This window comes from Telopea speciosissima, chromosome 1 (assembly GCF_018873765.1).
Source record: "Telopea speciosissima isolate NSW1024214 ecotype Mountain lineage chromosome 1, Tspe_v1, whole genome shotgun sequence".
NCBI classification, from domain to species: Eukaryota; Viridiplantae; Streptophyta; class Magnoliopsida; order Proteales; family Proteaceae; genus Telopea; species Telopea speciosissima.
The window spans coordinates 30,980,242-31,008,141 of record NC_057916.1 but is presented as its reverse complement, the minus strand read 5'-3'; the positions used below and the strand labels follow the sequence as shown (position 1 = coordinate 31,008,141).

General features: G+C 39.6%; 2 protein-coding genes and 1 long non-coding RNA gene across 6 annotated transcripts; 2 read left to right on the top strand and 1 right to left on the bottom strand.

The window, feature by feature from the left end:
• Positions 1-67: 67 nt before the first annotated feature.
• LOC122648792 (c-Myc-binding protein-like) lies at positions 68-14,853 on the top strand. 3 transcript variants are annotated; one of them, XM_043842022.1, is made up of 6 exons: positions 68-316; positions 1,819-1,891; positions 1,998-2,046; positions 2,425-2,548; positions 14,513-14,693; positions 14,735-14,853. In XM_043842022.1, the coding sequence occupies exons 1-5, from the start codon at positions 314-316 to the stop codon at positions 14,624-14,626; spliced, it is 363 nt and encodes a 120-aa protein (XP_043697957.1). In that variant the 5' UTR covers positions 68-313; the 3' UTR covers positions 14,627-14,693; positions 14,735-14,853. The 3 variants fall into 3 exon arrangements, with proteins under 3 accessions (XP_043697957.1, XP_043697956.1, XP_043697955.1); XM_043842021.1 differs by lacking the exon at positions 68-316 and having other exon boundaries at positions 1,813-1,891; positions 14,513-14,658; positions 14,699-14,853; XM_043842020.1 differs by lacking the exon at positions 68-316 and having other exon boundaries at positions 1,813-1,891.
• Positions 5,068-11,756, bottom strand: LOC122648793. The gene is made up of 2 exons (XR_006331132.1): positions 11,542-11,756; positions 5,068-5,289 (listed from the first exon to the last, which is right to left on the bottom strand). It is a non-coding gene; the product is annotated as an uncharacterized LOC122648793 (long non-coding RNA).
• Positions 14,854-17,993: 3,140 nt separating the features above from the next.
• On the top strand, positions 17,994-25,260 carry LOC122648790 (cellulose synthase-like protein E2). 2 transcript variants are annotated; one of them, XM_043842017.1, is made up of 8 exons: positions 17,994-18,618; positions 18,737-18,823; positions 22,016-22,144; positions 22,237-22,449; positions 23,142-23,241; positions 23,332-23,513; positions 23,633-23,980; positions 24,533-25,260. In XM_043842017.1, the coding sequence occupies exons 1-8, from the start codon at positions 18,019-18,021 to the stop codon at positions 25,082-25,084; spliced, it is 2,211 nt and encodes a 736-aa protein (XP_043697952.1). In that variant the 5' UTR covers positions 17,994-18,018; the 3' UTR covers positions 25,085-25,260. The 2 variants fall into 2 exon arrangements, with proteins under 2 accessions (XP_043697952.1, XP_043697953.1); XM_043842018.1 differs by lacking the exon at positions 22,016-22,144.
• The last annotated feature ends 2,640 nt before the right edge of the window (positions 25,261-27,900 follow it).

The window sequence follows — 27,900 nt, the reverse complement described above, 5'->3', positions numbered from 1 at the left end:
ATCGATTGCTTGGCTAGCTCAGTGCATGCAAATGTGGTGATTTCTGGGGTTACTTTATTTTTGGAATTCAGATTCTATGTGGGGACCGTACGCTTGCAGCAAGAGAGAGAGAGAGATCAGATCAAACCGAAGTAGACGACTAGACCGGAGAATCCCTGTCGGAGATCCGGGATCCTCTAGTCTCTGATTGTCGTTGGTTTATACTTCATGGTTAAGAGCTTCTGTTTTTGATACTCTTTCTCACATTCAGCTTCATCTTCCTCAAACCCTGACAAAATCCCATTTTGGGTGGGATTTCGCAGATGCAATAGAGATGGTAAGTACTTTTACCTATCTCCCGTCACTTTCTACAGATGGAATGCTTCTGTTTCCTGCTGAAACTACTGGTTTTTCATTTCCTGGTGAAGATAAATTAGTTCCTTGATAAAAAAAAAAAAAAAATCAGGCATTGCAGGAAAGTTATTTTTTCATGGGTTTCCTAGTTGGGTGAAAAAAGTTTTTTTTTTTAATGGGTGGATGGCTCTTCTACTCGGACTCAGTATTTTTTCTGGTGATAGTCTCGAAATGCATCAGCTGTCAGACACTACTGCTTTTCATCCACTGGTCTTGCTTTCATCTGATCTGCTAATTAGCCTGCTACTTGTGTGACCTTCCATGAATATTGACGAAACTAATTGTCTGTTAATTGCAATCTACATTTTGGTTCTTATTTACCCGTCTGTGGTTTTAATTTTAAGTAGTGTTGTGTGTTGTCTTGGGTGCTATTCATACTTCAGTCATTATTTTGTATCTGGATCAGAATACTGGAGGATTACCTTTTATCATTTTTCATTCAAATCACTGAAACCAGCGTAATTTATTCACAAGGGCCTCTGCATACCCACTTGAGTAACTGTAGTTTGGCCTTTTTCATTGTTGGGTGAAATAAACCATAATAGCCTCCTTAGAGGCTCCACATTATTCATTGTATGAAGCATAACATGGAGTCTCTGTATAGTTACAATTTTATCCATTATTTTCTAACCAATTTACTTAGGTTCAGGTACAAGGAAGATGTTTCTTGGTTTAGGGAAATGTTTAGATTGCGATTATGGTTGAAATGGCACTCAATGCAACTGGCATAGAGGCCATATTGTGGACTATTGATACTGAATTTGGGTGTGAAAACTGCTGCCTTTTCCAGTCAGAAACATAGAACTAGTTGGGGTGGAATTGGTTGAAGTCGTGTAGGTAGTTAATTCTAAGACACTTAAGAAATGAGTTACGTTCATAAGTTAATACCAGGCTTCAAGATCAGAGGATTAAGAGCTTTCTGTGTGGTCAGTTAAAGAGATGTGTTTGTTTCCTGTGGAGTATTGTGTTATTCATATTTAAAGAGGTTGAAGCAGAGGGTTTAACAAAGGTTGAACCTGGCAATGCTCATTGGGTGTGTGTGATTAAAGAAATGAAACTTGTAAATTGTTGTTTGACTAGACAGCTGAGGATGTATGCATGCATACATCTGATGCTTGAAATTAAGACTTAAGGGGCCCTTTAGTACAGATTGATTGATTTAAGAGAATATGGATAGGGCTGAAAAATTCCTTAAGGGGCTGAAAAGATTTGGTACTGAGAAAGTATTCAAAGCATAATAGCATAAAGAAAGTTCTGGCCTTAGATGGAAGGGATTGGAAAATAAGGTTCCTTGTCCAACCCATATGGTGGATAAATAAAGCTCTAGCAATGACCATTATGTGGTATTCTACAAAAGATAGGTGGTCACTTTTCGATTTTAGTCGCAGACTCTTTATTCTTGGTATTAATTAATTTTCCATGCAGGACAAGGAAGCCAAGAAGGAAGCTTTTAGGAAGTATCTCGAGTCCAGTGGAGTGCTTGATGCCCTCACCAAAGGTATTCCTCTCTCTCTCATTCTAATCTGTAGGTGTCTAAATTTGTGATAGTTCAGCATATGATGCAAGTTAGGTGTTAACTATTTTTTGCTGTGGATTTTTTGTAGTACTTGTTGCATTATATGAGCAGAACGACAAACCTTCCTCAGCAATTGAGTAAGTTCTTTTGAAACTATTTAAATCTTATTTAAATCTTGAATACAGTTTGTATTCCCCCCCCCCCCCGGGTTGATAACTCAATTTACATTTATTATTCTGTAAAGCTTTTCATTGTCAGAGATTTGAAAAATGTATACACATGACTTGATAGACTTTAAAACGAAGCGTTGCAAAACTATAAAATAACAAATGATATGCTTCATGTAACAAATGGTTGTTGTCCAATTTCCATGTTGGGAAAACATTCTCCACAACCCCTTCCCCCCCCCCCCCCCCCCCAAAAAAAAAAAAGGAATTAGATCACCTGCTCTTCCAATGCAGTTATATAATAATGGTTACTTGTTTCCTAACAACATTCCTCTTTCTGTGTGATAGGTTCATTCAGCACAAATTAGGCGGTCCAACTGTTCCTGAATATGAAATACTACAAGCTGAAATGTCAGATCTGCAGACAAAGTATAATGAACTTTTGGCAACACACCAGAAAACCTGCCAGGAGGTAATGCTTTAGTCTTGAAATAGAGCATCTATTCCATGTTTTGTATGTTTTTACCTTTTTAGTAGATATTGCCACATAGGGTTGGTAAATTTGGGGTTTTGATTCCACCATTTTTGGGTGCCTATTTTACCTGTCTGAAGAGTACTAAACCTGAAATACCACAACCACCACCACCACCACCAGTTATCGCTCCACCATCCCCATCACTGTTACCAAACTGTCCATATCATAGAGTGATAGAGCGATTAAATAGGGTTATTATAAAAAAGAAGAGGAAATGTTGGGGGCAACTTGAGAATAATATATGTTCATTCCATTTGCTTTGATCCTCGCCAGGGTGCTTATTAGAACTCTTGTGGAAACAAATCAAACAATAATACTCTTATAGGGATTCTACTTGCGAATGAAAAGTGGGGAAAATGTAAGGTGTGCAAATCACATGTATCCCTACAGAATCTAGTTGGTGCTCTTGCAATCTTACCTGACCATTTATTGGCATGAGCTGTCTGTTGTGCAAATGTGACTGACAAAAGTGAGCCATACATGAGGCTGCCATTAAAATATTGTGTCTGATTTGATATCTAGATTTCCTTTTAACTTTTACCTTTGTTCAATTTGATTTGGGATGGTTGGGTGGAAAGATGAGGACAAAAATATTCCAATCATGCTAAAAATAAATACAATGAGGAAATTGCCTTAAAGAGATGCTTATGAAGATCATTCACAAAATGCATTGATAACATGAAATATCATTTACTGCATGCCCCCAAATACTTCAGTCTCAAGTACAATTAGCATTTTCGTGCATATACATTGTTCATGGTTTGACCTATCATTGAATTGAAAGACTGATGTTTCCTCTAGACCCTCCATTCTCTGATAATGTTCGGCATTTAAGCATATTGAAAGCATGTAGAATGGTAAATTTGTAAAAATAATACTTTTCCCAGAGGTAATAGGTATGTTAAAAGGGAGAAAGCATGATACAGACTAAAGCAAGATGTCAGATGGGTGGAGGAGAAGCATCGCAGTCCTGATCTACCAAAATAATGGTGATATCCAATGCTGCAATAACTATAGAAGCATAAAGCTTTTGGCATATAGATCCACGACAGAAGCCATCTACTTATTGAGGAGGCTCATTGAAAGATATAGAGATAGCAAGAAGTTTCTCCATATGGTCTTTATTGACCTGGAAAAAGCCTATGACCGAGTCCCTAGAGATTTAATCCGTCATGTTCTAGTGAAGAGAGGGGTTTCGAGTGAATATGTGGATGTAATAAAAGATATGTACGAGGACGTGATGATTAGTGTGAGATCTGTGGGAGGTCAGAGTAAGGAATTCTCAATTGCGATTGGGCTACATCAAGGATCAACCTTAAGCCCTTATCTTTTTGCGCTTATCATAGACAACCTAACCAAGAGCATTCAAGACGAGGTCTTGTGGTGCATGCTCTTTGCTGATGATATCGTTTTGGTGGATGAGACAGAAGTAGGGATTAACGCTAAGTTAGAGCTTTGGAGATCAATCTTGGAAACATGAGGTTTTAAGATTAGCAGAACGAAGACAGTGTATATAATGTGTAATTTTAGTCACACTATGATGGATATTGACATGGTGCGAATTGAGGAAAGAGAGATACCACAAAGTGACTATTTTAGATATTTGGGGTCAATCATTAATAAAGAAGGTGACATAGAAGGTGATGTTTCACACAGAATCAAAGTGGGATGGATAAAGTGGAGAGGTGCATCCATAGTGTTTTGTGACCGATGTATTCTTTTAAAGCTTAAAGGAAAGTTCTATAGGACTGTTGTACGACCGGCTATGATGTATGGGGCAAAATGTTGGGCAGTTAAGAAGTGTCATATTGAGAAGCTATGTGTGTCAGAGATGAGGATGTTAAGATGGATGTGTGGAAAAACAAGGAAGGATAAAGTAAGGAATGATCGTATTAGAGCTGACTTGGGAGTTGCTCCGATCAATGACAAGCTCCAAGAGAGTTGTTTAAGATGGTATGGTCATGTTCAACGGAGGCCTAGGGATGCCCCAGTGAGGAGGAGTGATTTGATTTCGATTGAAGGAGCTAAAAGAGCGAGGGGTAGGCCTAAAATGACCATAGGAGAAGTTGTGAGGAAGGACATGCATAGTCTAGGTCTTGTACCAGGTATGACCTCGGATAGAGCCTATTAGAGGGCAAGAATCCATGTAGCAGGCCCTATTTAGCTGAGATTCTCTTGACTTGCTGGGCTGTGCCGCTTTCCTCTTACTTTTATCTTTCACTTTTCTTTTTGTTTTACATCATTCATTTGTCATTTTCCAATTTTCCTTCTCATCTCATTTCCCTTCCCTCATTTTCTATCTCTTCATTCCCTTATTTTGTCTAGTCCTCAGTTTTACCCACTTTTTTTTTAGATCCATGTAGCCGAAGTTTGCTGTTGTTGTTGTTGTTGTAGTTGTAATGTTAAACTTAATCACAAATATCTATAAGTATACTCTTGTTGAACCTCATTGATGTCTTGTACTAACATCAAGCTTTTGGGTCTCCCTGTCTTTGGATTTAAAGCTCCTCTTCCTTTCAGAATTCGGTCATCTGATTGTTGTTTCTAGACATTTGTCAGATTAATCAATAAACGATTGCATGACTCAAACTGCCTTGTCTTTTTTCATGGTGGCCTGTAGCAACACAAATTCAGTGAAATGAAATAAGACCCAACTTGGTCTCAATTAAGTAATCTATCTGTTGAGATGTGTTACCCGATATTATAAGGGTATTTTTGGTTTTTTATTTATGTACTTTTGAACAAGGGTAGGATTGTAATTTGGGTTGTGACACTGTTCACGTGAACAGTGTCGTGAATAGTGTTTCCCTTTGTAATCTCTTTTATTATTATTATTATAAATAGAGAGCTTGACTGATCTCATTGATCATTCAAGCCATTCACGAAATTCCTGTTTTGTTAACATGGCATCAGAGCCAAATACACTTTGATCTAGGTTTTCAAAACCCACCTCCCTCCCTTCGATTTTTTTCTCCTTCCCTCCATCGAGCTTCTTCCTTCTTCTTTCTTCCTTTCTTTTGGTTCTTCTTCTCCCATTAGGCAAGCTACACCGAGGTGATCGTAATGATCTAGCTGCTGCCCCAATATACCTCCTTTTTATGCCTCTTTTTTTGATCGAGTGGAGTCAAGCACTGCTTTGCGATTTGAAGATTCCTATTTTTTTGGAGATCGGGCTCTACATCTGTTTCGGCTGCATCTTCTATTGTGGGATCTTTATTTGATATTGTTCTCAGCCCCTATTCACTTCATCAGATTGGTTGAAGACCCCACCCCCTTATCGATCTCTCTTCTCGGGGTTTTTTCAAAACCCCGACATTAATCGATCTTGGGGTTGGGCTGCTTGATTCTTTTGCATCTGATTGGCACCCTTGTTGCCTTCATTCGACATCATTCCCAGCCTACATATCTGAGATTTTTTGCTCCAATACAGCCCTTTTCTATTGGGGGTCGATTTCAAAATTTTTTGGATATTTTTTGGCTGTTTGTTCGCTTCATTGAAGATTGGTTACCTGTGCAATGATCTGGTTCAGATTCTTCTTCGGCCTCTTCGGCATGTATGGCCAGCCCCGGACTGATTTTCTTCCCCTTGCTGCCCCAATCAAACTTGATGGCTCTAACTACCGAAGTGGTCTCGGTCTACCTATTTGACATGGCTGGCCGTGGCCTCACCGGCCATCTTCTTGGGACAACAACTAAACCAAGGGAAGAGGGTTCTCACTCAACAAGTGGTTATCGAATGATGCGATGGTGATGTCCTACTTGATCCATTCTATGCAAGGGGATATCTCAGACAATTTTCTTCTACTGGACACTACCCATACTATCTGGAATGGTGCCAAAGAGACTTATGGTCGCACGGGGAATGATGCGCAGGTCTATGAGATTAGAAAGAAGGCTAATGCCACTACCCAACAGGAGCTCTCTGTCTCCAAATACTATGCTGCCCTCAAGAACATGTGGCAGCAATTGGATCATTACTCCGACTATCGCCCTCTATCACTCGATCCGGCTGCCTATCGCAAACACGTTGACAAAATACGTGTTTATGATTTTTTGGCTGACTAAATATGGAGTTTGATCCTCTATTCGGGTGCAAGTACTTGGGCAGTCCCCTTTTCCATCCCTGGAGCAGGCCTTTGCCTTGGTTCATAATGAGGAATCTCGTCGGGCTGCTATGCTGCATTCCTCTACTGTTGATCGCTCCGCCTTGCAAGTTGTTTCCAGTACTCCTTCTCTTACCACTACTGATGGTGGTACTGCTGTCCCTAAAGCTCCTGTCAAGTGTGAACACTGCAACAGGCTCTATCATACTAAGGCTCAATGCTGGAAGCTTCATGGGAAGCCTGCTGATTTTGAGGAAAAGAAAGCCCGTGGGAAGTTTAAGCCCAAGGCTCATATGGCTGATTCTCCTACTACTGCTGCTGCTGCCCCTTCATCTGACATTGGGCTTACTCAAGATGAGCTTCTAGCTTTCTATCGCATGCTACAGGCCTCTTCCGCTGCCTCCACTACGGCATCTACACCTGCAGCCCCTCCTGGTTCTAATTTTGCCTCAGGTACTCTAGTCAGTAGTCTATGTGCATCGGCTGTATCTAGTCCTTGGATTATAGATTCCGGTGCCACTGACCACATGATTGGCTCCTCCTATGTATTTCATCTTTATTCTGCATCTTCTGGCAAAGACAGTGTTCAAGTAGCTAATGGTTCCCTTTCTCCTATTAATGGGAAGGGTTCCATACGTTGCTCACCTACCCTTTCATTAAAATCTGTTTTGCATGTTCCGTCCTTTTCTACCAACCTTCTCTCTATTAATAGTCTAACTAGAGATCCGAATCGCAAACCACTTTTTCCCTTCTCATTGTGTCATACAGATCCGGAGACGGGCGCACGCGATTGGGGGTGGTAAGATGCAGGGTGGTCTCTACTTACTTGACCCGGGTCAGCCTTCTACTTTGCATTCGGCTTCCTCTACAGCTCATCATTTACAGTCCACCTCGTCCCCTGACCTTCATCTCTGGCACTGCCGACTTGATCATCCATCCCTTAGTACTTTGTCTCTTTTGTTTCCGAGCTTGATTAAGCATTGTAATAGAAATGAGTTTTTAAGTGAGGCTTGTGTTTTGGCCAAACAGACTCGTTCCAGTTATTCTTCATTAAATAAAAGAAGTGAGTTTCCTTTTGCTTTGGTTCATTCTGATGTGTGGGGCCTTACCCGTTGTACTTCCCTTTCTGGTCATGGATGGTTTGTCTCGTTTATTGATTGTTATACTCGTGCCACTTGGGTGTACATGATGAGCCATAAAAGTGAGGTCTTCCGCTGTTTTCAGTTATTTCATCTTATGGTTCAGACCCAATTCAATGCCACCTTGTGCATTTTACGCAGTAATAATGGAAAAGAGTACATGGAGGGTCAGTTCCAACTTTATTTGGCTGCACATGGTATTGTCCATCAGACCAGCTGTGTTGACACACTTGCCCATAATGGGGTTGCTGAAAGGAAAAATAGACATCTCCTTGGGGTAGCCCGGGCCATTATGTTTGCACGGCAGGTTCCTTCTCACTACTGGGGTGATGCCATTCTTACCGCTGCTTATCTCATCAACCATGTGCCTACCCGTGTCCTTGATGGACGTTCCCCTTTTGATCTCCTCCAGGGTTCCTCCTCCTTTGTGGTCATAGTTGTCACGGCGTTACGGCGATCCAAGTCGGTGGAGGGGTGTCACGTCGATATATCGACATGTCGCCCGCCATGGCGAGCATGTCGACCATGTTTTATTTTTTATTTTCTCTATTTTTAATGTGTTAATAGATGTATACTCAAGCCATGTTTTATTTTTTCTCTATTGTTTCTCAAGTTTTAAGAAGAAAATTTAGAAATCGAAGAGGGAAAGAAGACAGGAAGAAGAAATCGAAGAAGAAATTGAAGAGGGAAAGAAGAAATCGAAAGATATTGAAGAGGGAAAGAAGAAATCGAAGAGGGAAGAAGAAATCGAAGACAGGAAGAAGAAATCGAAGAGGGAAAGAGAGACAGGAAGAAGAAATCAAAGAGGGACGCTATGGCATAGGTCGCCATGCAACCCTCTCCAGCGCCAGGACGCCATGGCGGCGCCATGACAACTATGTTTGTGGTTCCCCCCAAAGTTTTTGGTTGTGTTTGCTATGTCTGCAATCATCATCCTCATGGGAAATTTGATCCACGGAGCATTCGGTGTATTTTTCTGGGCTATTCTGCGACCCAGAAAGGATACAAGTGTTACCATCCACCTTCTCGTCGTACTTTTGTCTCTGTGGATATTGTCTTCCATGAGTCCTTGTCATATTATTCCCAGACACCTCTTCAGGGGAAGCAGGATCAGGGTCTTGAAGATGTGTCTGCTATTCTTCCGGCTTCTATTCAGGGGGAGCCCTCTGTAACTTCAGCTCCTATAGTGGCACCTATTCAGGGGGAACGTAGACCAGTCAGTCAAATCCCTGTTGATAAGGTATATACCCGGGAGCGCACAGGACAAGTTGAGACTACCACCATGGTACTAAATCTCGTTTCGTTTCGGTGTTTCGGTCTGACCGAAATTTCCGAGATATCGAAATTTCGTCGAAATCTCGGTTGAAATATGGTATTTTTCTGTGGGTGTAAAATGCCAAAAATGTCCGAGATTTCCGAAATTTTCGAAACGAGATGACCGAAATTACCGAGATTTCCGAAACGAGATGACCGAAATTTCGATGAAATTTCCGAAATATTCGAAATATTGCATTTTTTCATATCGAACTTGCATTTCGTTTCAGACAGGTCGAGATAATCGAAATATTCGATATCTCGACCGAAATTTCGCGAGTTTTAGTACTATGACTACCACCACCACCATACCACCTCCACAATCGTCTGCACTTGATCCAGATCCAGACCCTACTACATCATCTGGTAAGGATCCTTCCCTTGACTTGCCTATCGCTTTTCGTAAAGGCGTTAGGTCATGCACCCAACACCCCATCTCCAATGTTGTTTCCTATGATGCTTTATCTCCTTCCTATCGTGCATTTGTTTCTTCTCTTTCTTCTGTTTCTATTCCTCAGAAATGGCAGGAGGCGATTGCAGATCCAAAGTGGAAAGCAGCCATGATGGAAGAAATGATGGCCTTACTTAAAAATGAGACATGGGAGCTAGTTGTTCTTCCTTCGGGTAAGAAACCAGTCGGGTGCAAATGGGTATTTGTTGTCAAGCAGAAGCCAGATGGAACAGTGGATAGATATAAAGCTAGGCTTGTGGCCAGAGGCTTCACTCGGACTTATGGGATAGACTACTAGGAGACTTTTGCCCCTGTTGCGAAGTTGAACACTGTCCGGGTCTTACAGTCTTGTGCTGTCAACTTTGGCTGGGACCTACAGCAGTTGGATGTAAAAAATGCATTTCTTCATGGGGAGTTGGAAGAGGAGGTTTATATGGATGTTCCTTCGGGTTCTTCCTCTGACAAGACCCATAGGAAAGTTTGTAGGCTCAAAAGGGCACTCTATGGGTTGAAGCAATCTCCACGGGCGTGGTTTGGTAGGTTTCATAAAGCCATTGTCTCCTGTGGATACAAACAGAGTTATGCTGATCACACTCTGTTCATCAAGCGAAAGGGAGAAAAGGTCATTCTTCTCATAGTTTATGTTGATGACATAGTTGTGACTGGTAATGATACAGATGAAGTTTCTCACCTGAAGGCTTTCTTGGGACGGGAATTTGACATAAATGATCTAGGACAGCTAAGATATTTTCTTGGGATTGAAGTTGCCCGTTCTCCAAAAGACATCTTTCTCTCCCAGAGAAAGTATGTTCTAGATTTACTATCAGAGACTGGTTTGCCTGGTTGTCATCCTTGTGACACTCCCTTGGAAGCTACTACCCATCTACAAGAGAAGGATGGTGAACCTGTTGATAAGGGCAGATATCAACGATTGGTGGGCAAGCTGATTTATCTCTCCCACACCAGGCCAGATATTGCCTTTGCTGTGAGTCTTGTGAGCCAGTTCATGCATGATCCTTATTCCACTCACATGGCTGCTGTTATTCGTATTCTCCATTACTTGAAGTCAGCTCCAGCAAAGGGGATCCTTTTGTCTCCTCATGACCATCTCCGCATTGAGGCTTACACAGATGTTGACTGGGGTGGTAACCCTGACAGGAAATCTACCTCCGGTTATTGTACTTTTGTTGGAGGAAATCTAGTCACATGGCGGAGTAAAAAGCAAAATGTTGTGGCAAGATCTAGTGCTGAAGCTGAATTCCGTGCTATGGCCTAGGGCATATGTGAGTTACTGTGGCTTCAGAGTTTATTCCTTGATATCCGTGGTTCTGTTCATCTTCCAATGATGTTGTACTGTGACAACTAAGCAACAATTAGCATTGCCCACAATCCAGTGCAGCATGACCGTACCAAACATGTGGAGATTGACAGACACTTCATCAAGGAGAAGTTAGAGGGTGGGCAGATTTGTATTCCTTTTGTGAAGTTTGGAGATCAACTAGCTGATGTCTTCACCAAAGGGTTGAGTGGGAAGCTGTTTTATCCTAGTCTAGTCAAGTTGGGCATGTGTGATATCCATGCTCCAACTTGAGGGGGAGTGTTGAGATGTGTTACCCGATATTATAAGGGTATTTTTGGTTTTTTATTTATGTACTTTTGAACAAGGGTAGGATTGTAATTTGGGTTGACACTGTTCACGTGAACAGTGAACAGTGTCGTGAATACTATCGTGAACAGTGTTTCCCTTGTAATCTCTTTTATTATTATTATTATAAATAGAGAGTAATTTGGGCTGTGTCGTGAATAGTATTGTGAACAGTGTTTTCCTTTGTAATCTCTTTTATTATTATTATTACAAATAGAGAGCTTGACTGATCTCATTGATCATTCAAGCCATTCACGAAATTCCTGTTTTGTTAACACCATCTCTTCTGGACACTTGTTCGGTGGCCCATGACATTTCCATATTAAAAAACAGTGGCACTTGATGATGTTTGAACTGGATTATAATATTATATACATGCTTTTGGTCTGTTGTAACTCGAAGTTCACTCACTGGAAGTGAAACCTTTAGTTTCTTGACTGTTTGATTTCAATAAGCATTCTTAATTCTAGATTGTTAGTGTGGCTGTGAAGGCAATTATAGGCCTTTTTTATTTTCCTTCAGTCCCTAATACATGAAGCCTTTTTATGGCTTGGATGGTACCAGACGTCATCTCCTCGAAGTTTCCAAGATCTCATGATCCATTGGGTTTCTCTCCATGAATTTAGTTATATTTAGCAATTATCAATATAAAACTCCATTGGATCAATGACGAAACAAAAATGCTTAACCTCATTTGAAATTTCAAGTAAGCTGAACCAGCAGGTCCCGCTGACAACAGTTATAATCAAGAATTCCTAAAAGTCCAATTTATATCCACCACCTTCACAAAAGGAGAGGGAGCTAGGTTTAAAGTATCGGTATCAGCTATCGTATCATAAGAGTGACTTTAAGAAACAAATCGTATCGTATAGGGGAGACAAGATATGCTAAAAATGCTCATGGAAGATCAAGAAATGCTTAGGATACATGAAAAATAAAGTTTTGAAGGATAAAACAGTATAAATAAGTAAATATGTAAAATATATCATGTATATAAAAGAGAACATAGTATGACGAGACAAGTTCATTCAATTGATAATGTGTAAAGAATGAGCTTTCTTACCTGTACAACACCAACATAGCCTTATCCCAACTAAATGTGATCGGCTACATGTATCCTTGCTCTCCAATCAGCTCTGTTTGAAGTCATACATGATACGAGACCTAAGCTATGCATGTCTTTCCTCACCGCATGACTTAGAGTTATTTTAGGCCTGCCCCTGGTTCTTTTAGTTCCTTCAATCTGAATCAAATGTCTCCTCTGAATTGTAGCATCCCAAGGCATACAAAGCTTTCTTACCTGTACTAGTACAAAAAAGGTCATTTTCAGTTTCGGAATGATTTAAGGTTTAGATGTACACAACGTTGCATTAAAAAAAAAAAAAGACTAGTGTGTTTCTAATCAATTATTATTTTCACCAATCTAGTGACCATTGCAAAAAATGATACTAAAAATCAATATGTGAGCAAAAAATTCAAAGTTTTGATAGATAAATGTTCTTATTCAAATCTGGTTTTGACCATTGATTAGAAACAGTTTAATCTCCAAATCATGATGAAATCAACACTACTAGTGTTTCTTTTTCCAGTAGAAAAAAGGAATCGAGTTGATTTGCCAAAAAAAAAAAAGGGATTAGAATGCCTTACAGGAGCTCTCGACAAGTGTTTTGCAGTCACGGATCATGCTACGTAGTTTATAAGAGATGTATCGAGTGTATTGATTTGTATTGATCGTATCGGGTCATTACAGTCGTTACAATTTTGTTTAGGTATCATATCGGTACATTAAAGATATGATATGTATTGGCAGATACAGTAGGAAACTAAACCTTGAGAGGGAGGAAAAGAAAGTGAGTGAAGAATAGGCAGAGAAAACTAAGGGAACAGAAGATTCTGGAAGAGGAAGGAGGAAGAAGAGGCTAAGGGGGGAGAACCATATGCACCTGGGGTCACCACTGCTGGTGCTCCCTTCATCTTGACCGACAAAAGTGCTCAGGCTCTTTCAATGAGCTTAAGAGTAAAGATAAGCATTTTATGTCTGTCGTCAGAGTTTATTTTGTTTGTTCTAAATATACACATAATACCCATCATGTAAGAAAACTATGCCACTCGCCTGAGTGCCTTGACACTGCCTATTCGGCACCTAGGTGCCCTGGCAGGTGTTCAGGCCTTTGGCTATCCATGGCACCATAATCTCTACGGTTGAAACTAGAGGGTGAGTCTAGATCGTTGCGACTGGCGGTCTATGGAGATATTTTCCCCTCATAAGGAAAGTGAGGTCATTATGGAGTTGTGGGAACTTTTCTCTCTCTTGGAGGCTTCAATCTGCTTACTAACTCATTAGCAGACGAGGTGGCTAGAGGAGTACTACTAGAGGGCTTGTATTTGGGGCTCTATACCACAGGCTAGTCTTTCCTCTAATGCTACTCTGTTGCTGTTGTGTACTATGCTATGATGTTGTATTTTTATTTGCCTTGTGCTCTTTCCTTTATTTTGTAATGAAACTTTGATCGCTAGACCAGAGACCCTTTTAATTAACCACATGTCAATTTTCTAGTCCACCTCAGTAGTAGAAGAACCCACAAATACAATGCATTGGACTTTTCCCTATGTAAATTCAACACTAAGAATTTTCTGGCCAAAAAGAAGCACAGGAGCAGTGTCTTTTCTCAAGTGGTGTATTGCTTGTGTGTAAAATTTACCACATGTATAGAGGGTCAAGTGGCGGGAGCCTCGTGCACTGGGTACACCTTTTTTTTTTTTTTTATAGAGGGTCAAGCTGCCAAAGCATGCCTGGTTGCCAACTAGGTTAGACATGGAAGATTCCTTCCGCACTTATCTATATATCTTTGTTAGCTGACTCACCTCAGAAAACCCTTCCTGAAAAGAGGTTGAAGATTTCAACCTGTCCACTCACACATGCAGACCCCTAACCTCCTTCCTTCACCCCCTCCACCCACCAAAAAGAGGTTGAAAGATTTCAAGACTGGTAACTGAGTGGTGCCTGAAAATGTTCTCACATCCAGAAACTGGGTTACATGGCACACCATGAGTGACTAGAGCTGATCCTTGAGCACACTGAATTAGCAAGTGGTTTTTGGATTCAATGGCTCAACCTTCTCCCATTTACATTGCTCATTTTCTTGATCTTTTGAATCTTTACTGTTGGATATACAAGTCTATTCATGTTGTTTCTGAGTTTCTGTTTTATATTCTGATAATCCTGTGTTATCGTGTATCCTGCTGCAGCTTGAGGAACTCAGAAACTCACAACCCATGGCAGCTTCTAAGGAGACAGTAGATGGAGAGACCCCAAAGGGGGTGGATTATGAAGAAGCATCCACCAGAGCTTCTGCACCGTAATATAACCAATCAGCCATTTGTTTTTGTAGAAATTTGTCATATAACTGAGAATACTGATTTCTAAGTGTTGTTTTGTTATATAACTGAGAATACTGATTTCTAAGTGTAGTATGCATCCTTTGTACCTGAGCTTTCTTAACAAGTCTTTGCCCTACCAGATGTTGCATCTTGATTTAATAGTAGTTCCTGTCCCTAGTTGAATGCCTGTTCTTATCAGGTATTTCCTCCTCCCTTATTTCTTTAAAAAAAAAAAAAAAAATTATTTCCAGTTTAAAGAAATTTTCTTGTACCAGTGTCATCACTAGGCTTGCCTCCAGTTTCATTCTGATGAACTCCGTGGGTTTTGGATTCTTGACATTGTCACGTCCTTTAGATTTTGCAGGTGATTTCCAAGTTTTCCATTTATTATTTCAAGAAAAACTCACAAATTCATCCAATTTATGTGTACTTTTTCTTGAAGATCTGCATATAATTCTTGTCAATCATGGCAAGTAAGTTTTGAATCAGAAAATTGGTAGATGCTTAAAGGCATTAGTCCAGTTGAATTCCAGTTCTAAAAGCTTTTAAATTACGAACCAATTCCTGCTGAGTCAATGCTAATTGTTCAATTGATGATTTAACCCCCTAAGAAGGTGAGCCGTTAAGATATCTGTTGAACATATCTAATCCTGCAACACCAATTCAATGGGTGGAAATTATCCTAGAACCAATATAGGCTTAGAGCATAAGGAGATTCAAAAACAGTAAATGCTTCTATTTTTCTTACAGCAATGGCAGATGCAGCCAGGCCAGGTCGTCCTCTTTGGTCCTTGAGGGAGTGATTCCTGAAGTAAAGAGAACTGTAGCATGGTACCAAATCAGCGGAAAGGCAAATCCAATGCAAGTGTAGCAGCAGTGATATTAGAATTTGGATAAGAGTTGATTAATCTGCAACTCAAAAGAACCATCCAATCCCACACCTGTAGAGAGAAAAAGGCTTATCATAAATCCCCATTAGGTAGTTTACCTGTGCAGGGTCCTTCATCTGATGCATGTGCCACCATTGCCATCTCCTCCCTAAACTGTTGATCTCCACCTGCAACAACCAGCACAAAAGACAGATTTGAGTCTATGTCCATGTTTCTGGTACACAAATACTGATCCTTCACAAATCACAATCACAATCACAATCACTGAGGCTGGGATAGACATAGGAATCTAAACTACCTCACTCCATTAGTGAAACTCCTCCCATGTTGATCTTGCTCTTGCACATAATCTGATCAAAACCACAACATTGCCCTTCCTATTTTGATGGGTAAATTGCTTTGTTAGGCGAGGAAAATGTGCTTGCATCAATAGTGAACAAGGGCAGAGGAGGACTGATTGATGGCCACAACAAGGACCTTCATGTTGTTCCCCTGGTAGGTATTAATTCTACCATTTGTGTTGGCTTTTGTCTCTGTTTTAGGCAAGGTGTGAGTGTATGGCATCTTCTATCTGCTCTCCCGCCTCAGCCAAGCTTTCAAAAGTAGTAAGAGGCTGTACAAACAAATACCTGTTACGATCACATTTATCACACATTGGTTGTAAGAGAAACTTAATGTGGGTTGATAAGTTCTTGGGTTCCCTCACCTTATAAGCCGGTTTATGGGATTGAGTTCTTCCAAGCTCGTATCAATATTGAACATACGTTGACTGAAGGTTGTAGAAATTAGTGTTGCCTTTTGCATGTCGGCCCGAGTCAGGTTATTTCTACTGACTTGAGATGACACTAGGGGTTTGAACTTGGTCCAAGTCAAGCCCGGGACCAAAGCTAAGCTTGGTTCTAGTTATGGGCCAAGTTTAACCTACACATGAAAAATCCATTTTCGTGATTTATTTAAAAACTCTTTTTAGTTCATTTTCTTCTATATTCATTATAAATATTCAGAATATCATTGGGATCATGAGGAACTTCCAGAGCCATAAAAATGAATCCCACAATATCTCAAAACACTTTGCTTATCATTTTCTAGCTTGTTACTGGGGGATGACAAAATAAAATGTCTACATAATCCTATTAAATTTGATTGAACTAAGAAAAAAGTATGAAAAAAAAAAAATAGTGCTCTAGATGAAAGGTCATTATTTTATTAGGTGCAGGGTCATGGTCGTATAGTACTATCATGGTTTTTTCTCAATTTAATTTGGTGGGTCAGGGCCCGGCCATGGTTTTCTCAATTTTATTTGGTGATTGTTCAGTACCATATATAATAGTTTTCTTCTCAATTCAATTTCGTGGGTTAGGTGCTTAGGGCCATTGTTTCAGCAAGAATAATGTCATAAAAGTAGATTATATAATTATCTTTTGTCTTATTTGATTCATTGTTACAACCAGGGATGTTAATTTCCAGCCCGAATTGGTCAGATTGATCGTAACCAAGTGGTTCATCTCGAACCAAACCTTATAAGTTTGGTCTCAATTTTATAAAATGGTAGAATCCAAAACCAAACTGATCGACCTAAAAAACAGCGATATAAAACAAAAAATTGATTAAAATGCCATTATTTTCGGTATATATAAAAGACAAAATGGATTCAAACTTTAGCCTAATGGTTTGATTTCGATTTAGCACATTACCAGGCCTGAGACCGGTTCATTCCATACGGATCTGACCGATTGACAACTTACAACTCCATCTAAGAATATCCAATAAATAAAAAAAAAAAACAAAAAACACTGGGTTGGACTGGAGGGTAGTCAGGTCACGCTCCTCCTTCAAATGGTGACGCTTTAGAAGGATATACTTAAGTGCCAAATCTGATTGAAAATTGGTAGACGGCGGCTTGATATTTATGAATTTTGACCCGTATGTTTGAATTTTGACTTGAGTTTGTCAGTTCAATGTATAATTCTTGTGAACCTAACATGATGAAAAGAAGAATGGAAATCACAAACACAATCACATAATGTGTACAAAGAATTATGTGGTTCGATAAGGTTGCCTATGTCTATGGTAAGATGAGATCTATTTCACTATCAATGAAGAATAGAATTACAGTCACTCGTTCCTCACACCTCTCTCATGAGATTTGCAGTATAGAGAAAGAATTCTCGCTACAAATTTATAGCAAAACTCTTTATAAAAAATTTATCAAAATACTCATATCATGAATTGAACGTAACATGATAGCCGCTCAACCTCAGGCCGCAGAAGATCCAAATTGTTCGTTTGTTACGTCGCAGCATGAGTCATGATGTCAAAAAAAAAAACAAATACAAAAAGTGATCGATCATGGCCATTTGTCCGGTGGAGATCGAGAGAGAGGAAGAGAGAGGAACTTAAAAGCTACAATAAGAACTTGCGATAAGTAAAAGAAAGCCATTGAAGCATAGATAGCTGGGACTGGGAACAACGATAGAGAAGGAGATGAAGAACTCCCCTCTTAATGTATGGAAGGTTCAGCAACCTCATTCCACCATCTACAAACTTCACAATCTCATCCATGCCATATTTTTGCTTGCTTTGCTTTACTACAGAGCTTCTTCACTTTTCCTATATGGCGTTCTACCCACGTTCCCATGTGCTCTCATCTTCGCTTCTGAGCTCCTACTCTCCTTTATTTGGTTGCTCCGCCAGCCTCTTCGCTGGCATCCGGTGTATCGAACCGTCTTTCCGAAAAGACTACCTGAGGACGACGAGCTTCCGGCGGTGGACGTGTTCATCTGCACCGCTGACCCAAACAAAGAACCCACTTTAGAGGTGATGAACACGGTGGTGTCCGCCATGTCCCTTGATTATCCGCCGGAGAAACTCTCTGTTTATCTCTCCGATGATGCAGGTTCTCCGCTTACCTTATATGCCCTTCGTGAGGCGGCTTCCTTTGCAAATTCTTGGGTACCATTTTGCAGGAAATACAGAATTGGTACTATCTGCCCCGATGCATTCCTTTCTGGGTCTGCTTCTGTTCATGGTGATGATACATATCTTCGTTCCATGGATTTCAGTTCAGAGCTCGAGATGATGAAGGTGTGTGCTTACATCTTAAATTAATTAATTAAGAAGTTCAAGTTTTAGGTTTGTAATTAAGGGGAATTAATTAATTAAAGGGAATTTAACAACTAAAATTGGTTTTGGTGTAACTCAGTCGAAGTATGAGTTGTTCAAAGAAAGCGTTCGGAGAGCTAAAGAAATTTGTGAGACTGGGCTACAAGATCGTCCTCCTCTTATCGAGGTACGTATTAAGAGATTGTTATTGCTTCATTAGTTTGGAAAAAATAAAAAATGTGTTAAAACTGAGAGAATTTTAACAATTAAATTTATAGTTTTAATTTGGGAAAATTTCTCTTATTCCTTTATACTTGTCTATATCACTCAAATTCCTTTACCCTAAACTTATTTTTCATGTTTTCACCTCACTTAGTCACTTTCTTTCTTGATGATTCAAAATCTGAAGATTACCTTTGCCCCCTCTCGTGACGAGTCAGGTTCATGTTCACGTACGAGAACGGTTCACATCCGTTCAAATGGAATCCATCCTGTGGGACCCACATGGAGTGAATTCCATCTGATTTGAACGGCTGTGAGCTGTTCTTAAATGTGAGCGCAACTCCCTTTCGGTAGTATCCTTCTTGCAGCCCCTCCCTGCTTTTGGGAATGGATCCTCTCCACTTAGGTGCAAATACATATTAGACGCAACTACCTGCCCTTTCGTTTCCATAAATATCCCTTCTCACCTCGTAAATGGTTAATAATGAGACAAGTGGTTTCCTATCAGGTGTATGTGCATTTACATGTATCGCTAATCGCTATCTTTTTGTAAAAAAATATTGGGATTTCATTCATGTTTGATTAAATTCTAGAGAAAGTTTTCCTCCACCCGTTGAGAACGGTTCACCTATCATCCTAGGGTTCACAAGCTCTTTTAGGGTTTTAATATTATTTTATAATCTCTTTCTGATGCCCTCTCCATCATTACGGTGAATCATGCATACACCATGGGGTGGAGGAAGTATGGATCTTTATCCTCTTCAGTGCACCTAATGGTGGGCAGTGCATCTATTCACCTCATGTTCTTGACCACCATACTTTTGCGGTGACGTACTTGAGAGGATAAAAATTCGAACAAGCATTTAGACTAAGGGTGTCAAAACCTAGACCGAACCGTCAAGACCGATCCATAACGATCGAAAAAACCCAGACTGAACCGAACCGATCCTTATTGGATTGGTTTTGGACTAGGGTATGATGGGACCGGCTGAAAACCAGACCGCACCACTGACCAATAGCAAACCGAAACCCGAACCGAATGAAACCAATAAAAAAAATCATTGAGTATAAGGTTATGAATAGGTGAATTGATAAAGAAAAATCATTGAGTTAGTGAACAAATTTCTGGTTGTAAGGGAAATTATTACAAATCAATGAATATGGGATTATGAAAAAAAGAAACTTCATTTTAACAATGCTTCTTCCATTAATCTCCTTGTTTACTATACAAAATTAGTTAGTTGTCAAATAAATGATTTGAAAGTAGGATTCATTCTGTGATTTCAATATTAATTATCTTCTCAGTGACTCTTTGATTTCAATTTTAATTATCTTCCCCTTACAATTAATGATAAATAATTATATGATTTGTAGCAATAATTATCCATTGATTTGAATGTATCTTCCATTCTTCTCCATATAATTTATTCTTCTTTGTTTGAATTACAACATGAACATATTAAATCAATTTTCTTATTTATGGTTGTATACTTGTTTTGACTTGGGGAAGGTGAATTAAGGTGTTTGTATCGAATCTTTCCTCACTATAAATTATGAATTTAAGATTTCATTGTGCCTCAAATCCGAAAATAAACCGATATTGAAAAACCGAAAATAAACTGAAATTGCATTGAATCAAAACCAAAACCGACCAAAAACCAAAATTTCTTAACGATTTGATTTTGATCTCACCATTCCAAGACCGAAATTGTTTCAACCCAACCGAAACCTTTTCGAGTTGAACCGACCGTTTGACTAGTCATAAATATAATTTTTCCTGTTTAGCGGCTTTACTTGTCTAGATCCCAAGAAAAAAAAGTAAAAAATCAAAGATGAGACCAGAAAAAGTCAAAGATAGGACCAGATGGGTTTAGTACAGTAGCTACAATGGAAGTAACACAGTAAAGTGAGGCACTGAGATTGAGTGATCTTTCAGGGTAAAATATGCTCACCCACCAACCAATGCTTATCCAACTCACATCGCTCCATCCCAATTGCCAAGTCCAAGTCATTTGTTTCTATCTTCAGTCATTGTAACTGATAGTCTTCTTTATACGTTATTCACTTTGACCCGCACCCCACCTCAACACATAAAATCAGAATGGAAAATCTTGCTGTCATCATGTGTGGAATGGTGAATGCCCAGGATAAACCCTGGTTGCAGGATCGTGATCTTCAACGGCGCGTTGCCTGTAGTGGCCTGTGCGGTCTAGATAGAATATTGAGCGCAATGTCCATCTTATTCCTTTCCAAATATTTTGTCTGAGTAGGGGTAAGGCGGATATTGTGCGTGGCACTTTGTCTGACCGCACAGACCGCTACGGGCAGTGCACCATAGAAGATCTGTATTGCTGGTTTGCAACCTTCCAAGGATAAGGGAAAAAATAAAATAAAATAATACTATTAATTTGACATTTAAAATAAAAAAAGGGAAAATGAATGTTAACCGATGTTGTGCCTAGGCGTGTATTTGTGATCAGGAACAGCCACGTGAAATGATCGGTGCACCCTTGGTTCTTTCCACCTTTCCAAGGCGGTGCACCGGTCATTTCACGCGTGGATGTGTTGGGCACATGTTGCGAGGCACAACACCGGTTTAATGTTCCTTTTCCCTAAAAAAAAAGGTAACTAAAACACACTTCCGATGATGTCTTTTTATCACTCCCATTGTGACATGTATTGGAAAATCCAATCCAAAAGTTAATTTCCTCTTGATCATTTTAATAGAAGGATTGAGTTTTATTTTCATTCACCATGGGAGCTTCAGATACACGCAAGTGGATATCATGAGGGTATTTTGAGAAATATACTAAAATCTTATAGGATTTGTGAACCCTAGAATGATGTGGTGAATCTTCACCATGTTGCGAAGGAAAACTTTCTCCTTTAATGGATATTTTCTCACTTGCTTTCTCGATTCAGATGAACATACATGTGAGAGGTAACAATTTATCCTTTTTATTTTCATCAATACCCCTCCTTCCCTTCCTTTGTAAATGACAAAAATAAAACAGATGATCTCACATGTACATGCACTTGCACATACGTGCAGATCAAGTAACTGGACTCAAATTTGTATTAATTTAAGTTGAAAACTTGTAACCATATATAATTAACGTGACTGCCTTGCCTTATATGCATTATATATATATTGTAGATTATAAGTGACAATCAAGTCGTTGCAATTGGGAATGAACAAGCTAAGATTCCCCTCCTTGTTTATGTTTCACGTGAAAAAAGACCCACTCATCCTCACCATTTCAAAGCTGGAGCTCTCAACGTTCTTGTATGTACTCTCTCTCTCTCTAATGCATGATTCACACAATTAATTAATGTTAATCGAATATTAATTACTAATGTGCTTGCATGGGAATGCAGCTACGGGTATCAGGGATTATAAGCAATGCTCCCTGTATATTGGTGTTGGACTGTGATATGTACTGCAACAACCCATCTTCGATTCGACAGGCGATGTGCTTTCATCTGGATCCCAAATTGACTCACTCCCTTGCCTTCGTTCAATTTCCTCAGGTTTTCTACAATGTCTGTAACAATGACATCTATGATGGACGGTTGCGCTCTGCATTTAAGGCACATATTTCTATTCCATCCATCTATCTGAGATCTTTGCTTGCTACAAATGTAATTTATTAATGGGAGAATGTTCTCTGGGCCGCACCGCAGGCTGCGCCCAAGCACATGGGACTGTCACTCAGGGGACAGGGTGGTCATTGCGCCCATACCCATGTGCCTGGGTGCAGCCTGCGCTGTGGCACAAGAGAACAGTGCCCCTTTATTAATAATTGAGCTAGAGAACGCATTAATTCTTGTATCTAGGGGTGCAAGTTTGGCCCTCTCTATCCGAGCCCACCTGAGTCCGAACATGGCTTGGCTTGAGATACCCTGACCCTAAGGGCGGGTCAAGGCTGGGAATTTTTGGTGGCCACCGGCTCAACCTGGCCCTGTCTTGTTCTTCTTCTCACCAGCTTGGCCTGGCCTGGCCTGGCCTGGCTTGGACAAGACCTTGCATCTCATCCCCTCCCCCTCTCCATGGTCAGGGCCAATCAGGGTCACCCCAGCCCGACCCTAAGGCGAGTCAGGATTGGATTTTCCAAACCTTAAGTCAGGCCGAGCCAGGCCTGGGTCCCACAGGGGGACTTAGGGTTGGGATGGACTTATATAAAACCCGGCCCAACACGACCCTGTTGCAACTCTACCTGGATCAATCTGGATATCATTCTCTTGCACTGCGTTAGCCTCCTTTTGACTTGTACCCTTTTCAGACATTGTGGCCATGCATGGATGGGCTTCAAGGACCAATACTATCTGGCACAGGATTCTACATTAAAAGAAAGGCCTTATACGGGAATCCCATGCAAGAAGGTATATATGAAGAACATAATTGATTGAAAAAAGAAATCAATTAATGCATTAATTATGTTTTGTACTAATTCTATTAATTTTCATATTCAGATGATGATCTCCTTCAACTTAGATCCTCTTTCGGTAACTCCAACAGGTTTATTGCCTCATTACACCCAAATTACCATCTTAATCCCATCAATGGAGCTATATCATCAAAAGAAGTAGTCCTACAAGAGGCTCAACTTTTGGCCTCTTGCAGCTATGAGAAAGACACACAATGGGGTGAAAAGGCAAGTTACCTTAATATATACCATGAAAATGGTCAAGTTTTATTAACTTATGATTCATCATTAGTGCTTAATTGAGAACTTAAACCTTCTAAAACAACTGTTGTGTTTTTGTTTTGCAGAAGGGTTTTATGTACTACTCTATAGTGGAGGATTACTTTACAGGGTTTATTATGCAAAGTAGAGGATGGAAGTCAGTCTATTATAATCCTTCAAGTCCAGCTTTCATGGGTAGTTCTACCATCACTTTCAATGAAAGCATGATCCAGAACTTGAGATGGAACTCTGGGTTACTCGAAGTGAGTCTCTCAAGCTTCTGTCCAATCACCTATGGAGTTTCAAGAATGTCCATTCCTCAGGCAATGTGTTATGGGTACTTGGCATTTCAACCCTTATATTCTCTCTCTCTATTGTGTTATGCTACTATCCCTCAACTATGTCTCTTGAATGGCATCTCCTTGTACCCCAAGGTAATTACCAAATGATCCTCATATCATGTTTTTTCTTCTAATGTCTACTACTATGATGATACTACTATTATCGGTGCATCTTGTTGTCACCAAGTAGGTGAAGTAAGAAGTTGTAACCTTATTTTTTTTGTTTCTGATCTTATTCCCTAAAGTTATTTAATAAATGGGTAATCTTGTCATTTTACATTGATAATGACAACTTTTGAAAATGACATAATGTCAAGTCATACTTAGTTAATTTTTAAAAACCCTTTTTTATGGACTTGGGTTTCCTCCAGCCGTGGCTGGAGTTGGAGGATCTAGCCCAGCATAAACAGGGGGGGTTTGATCATTTCATAGGGGGGCCCACATGGGACCCACTTGTGAAATGACCCAAACACCCCTTGTTTTGCTGGGTTGGATCCTCCAGCTCCCACCACAGTTGAAGGAGAGCCAAATTGTCTTTTTACCCATGACTAAAATAACTTTTGAGAATAAGACAAGAAGCAAAAAAGTAAGATTACAATCTTATTGTAACCAACCCGTAATTAATGATGTTTAATTTTGTTGCAGGTTTCGAATCCTTGGTTCCTCATCTTTGCAATTATTTACATATCTTCACTTTCTCAGCATTTTTTAGAGGTGTTCTTATGTGGTGATGATAACTCATTAAAGACATGGTGGAATGAACAGAGAAACTGGATGATAAAGTCAGTTGCTTCCTATCCCTTCTCATGTCTTGATGTTTTTATGAAGAGGGTTGGTATAAGGGAGGCCAATTTCATGCTAACCAGCAAAGTCGTCGATGAAGAACAAGTTGAACAATATAAGAAGGGGATATTCCATTTCCAAGGATCTAAGTTGTTCCTTGTCACATTGGCCACATTAGTCACTATAAATATAGTGTCCCTTGTCAGTGGTTTGGCAAGAGTAATATCTCAAGGCAATTATGATGATATGTTTGGGCAGGTTTTCCTCTCTTTTGCCATCTTAGCTTTTAGTTATCCAATAATTGAGGGAATGATCTTCAGGAAGGACAATGGAAGAATTTCAACTTGTGTCTCAATTATATCTGTCATATTCTCCATAATTTTCTTATATTTAGGTTCTTTCCTCTTCTTTTAATTAGCAAGTAAAAGGACAAGTAGTATAATATATTTTTTGTTTTAATTTCAATCTTATAGATCTTTGTTGTATCCTAAATATTTCCCAAATTTATTTCCAATTTCTTAACGATGATGCACTGGTTACATACAAGTATGTAATTTTGATTCATGTTGGATATCTATGGTATACAAAAGCCTAATATATCATGGTTTGATGAAATCATCACTCTTGTCTTGTGTGAGATGTTAGTTTGAAAACTGGTTAAATTTGAGGACATGAGTGGATCCATGTGATTGAGGACTTCAAATTTATTTCTTTGGGCGAAATTTAGTTTAGAAACTAAGAATGCTAATAAAGTGATTCCAATTTGAATTTAGTTTTCTTCACTTAAAGTGAAGGGAGAATCTCTTCATTGGTAATTTGACACTATAATTGGACTATGGGAAGAATGAATATCATCATTAACTCTCGGCCTAATATTAAAAATCTGAAACATCTTTCCCCAATCTAATTAGATGTTCGGATCATGTGGATGAAGTGATCGATCTCTCTTCACCATGGGCTAACAGAAATTGGGTCCTTGAAGTTTAAAAACATTACAGGTATACCATTTCTCTATAATGGAATCTAGTGGCAATTCTATAATTCCATCAATTTAAATTCTCTAATTAGGAGCTTTCCCTGGTTAGTTGGAGCTTAAGATTGAGTAATGAAGTGGATACAGGGTTGTATATAGCAAGTACCAACACATGTTTGCCACATGGAAAGTGGTGACAAGTCTAAATGTCACTAACTACAGTGAAATGGAGGACCATGGGATCTTGGCCTACACATCCAGGGGAATGTTGATGTATACATTGATGTTGCCCCTTCCCTAATAGTTCGCGTTTTATGTTGAAGCGGTAGCGAACGCCTTCTTAGGTGATTCCGAAAACTGACTAATAACTCCAACATCAAAAGATATGCTAGTTTGGTAACAATAAGATAAATGAATTACCCTACTAATCTCTTGTATCAATTATGCTTATCTACAAGCTGCTAACCATCATTTGCCCAAAATTTCTGATGTGGATCCATAGGCGTATCAACATGCATGGATGCTAGCATACTAGTCTCAAACAAAAGATCGAAAACTTATTTCCTCTATGAGAGACTAATTCCTTTCCTATTCTGAAGCACTTCAATTCAAAAAAAATACCTAACGGTATCCAAGTCTTTCATCTGAAAATGCTATTCTAAGTAAGATTTTATTTTTGTAATACTAAATGCTCCTATCTCTCACCTCCCAATGTGAAAAAGACATTTCTGCCCTTTGTTTTGGGAAGGAGAGATATACATAGAGAGCACTGGCATAGGCTGCACTCTCGAATAGAGAACCACTCCCTTTTTTCCTATAAGCTTCGGTTCATTGAAAGTAGAATGGAATGCAAAGTTCTAGTGTTAAGGCACATTATTATATGCACATATTTTTTCAGTAAATAATGTTATGCTTGATGAGATTACTTTAATAAGTAAGGAAGTAAAATATTTCCCCTACTTTATTTTACTTTTTGATACATTTTATATCAGAACAAAATAAATCACAATTAGAGCCTAACAAGTAATATTTTTAAGGGAAAAAGATCTCTAATTGGTCGCATGGTCTCTACACAAGTGTCTAGGTCAATGGGTATCTACCTGGGGGCAGAGGCGTCATCTCACGTTGTCCTGTGAGAGGACGTAGGAAACAACACCAAGTAGAGAACTTTTTCCCTATTTTTAAAGCTAAACCCATAAGGGAATAATAGAAGTTTGCTCCACGGGGCTTGACATGTTGCCGATTCTTACTAACTATGGGCTGCCTAAACCCACCATAATTAATATGGACTTGGGCTCAAATACTTAGGAATTTTGGGCAATCGCCTGGTCGAAGTCCACATTGTATAACAGTGGGTTGAGCATAGTTCAATGGCCCTAATCATTTTTTTGGGGTGGAGTGGGGACCCATTATTTGTAGTCTTTTTACGATAATGAACACCTTACTGTGGCTTCAAGATTGGTATATGTTGGGTTGGGAACTTGGGAGTTACATGAATGAGCTCCACTCCCTCATTTTTGTTTTTTTTTTTTTGGAGGAAAAAGGTTGGGTATGTTAGCACCCTATGTGTCTATCTCTCTCTTCTCCCTTTTGAAGGGTAAGGGAGTCATTTCAAAGGGAAAAAAGAGACATAGACACATATGGTATACCGCTAGCATACCCATCCCTCTCCCCTTTTTTTTTTGTTTGGATTTTGTTTAAGGAAGTGCCTAAGCATTAGATCATTTAGACTCTTAAATTATGAAAAGAATGACAAAAACTAAAGCAAGTTATGACCCTCTACGAAAGCAGAGGTTCGATTATGTACACTATGACCCTCCCTAGACCTCGAGTGGCGGGAGCCTCATGCAATAGGTACACCCTTTATGTTGAGATAGTACCATAGCAATAATATCTTATTGGGGGAGCATTCTCTGTGGGGGAGCACAGGGACCACGAGTGTACGGTAGCCAATGAGAGCACGTGCTTTGACATTTTAAGGGCAGAATTTCTGCCTTTCATGAGGGTGGGGCAATCATTGCATCCCCCGCCCCCACAGAGAACATTTTCCCTATATTATTTTTACATTTTCTTTTTAACCACTACAACTTTCAAGGTAGGGACTTTACCTAACCACACCCATATGGATCACTAAATGCACCACAATACTGACATGGAATCATAAAGACTCAAGTTGGCACAACATTCGTGTGCCCACCTTATTCCATATATATACATAACTCTTTTTTGTTTTTTTCAAAACTTGGTGGAGTGGGCA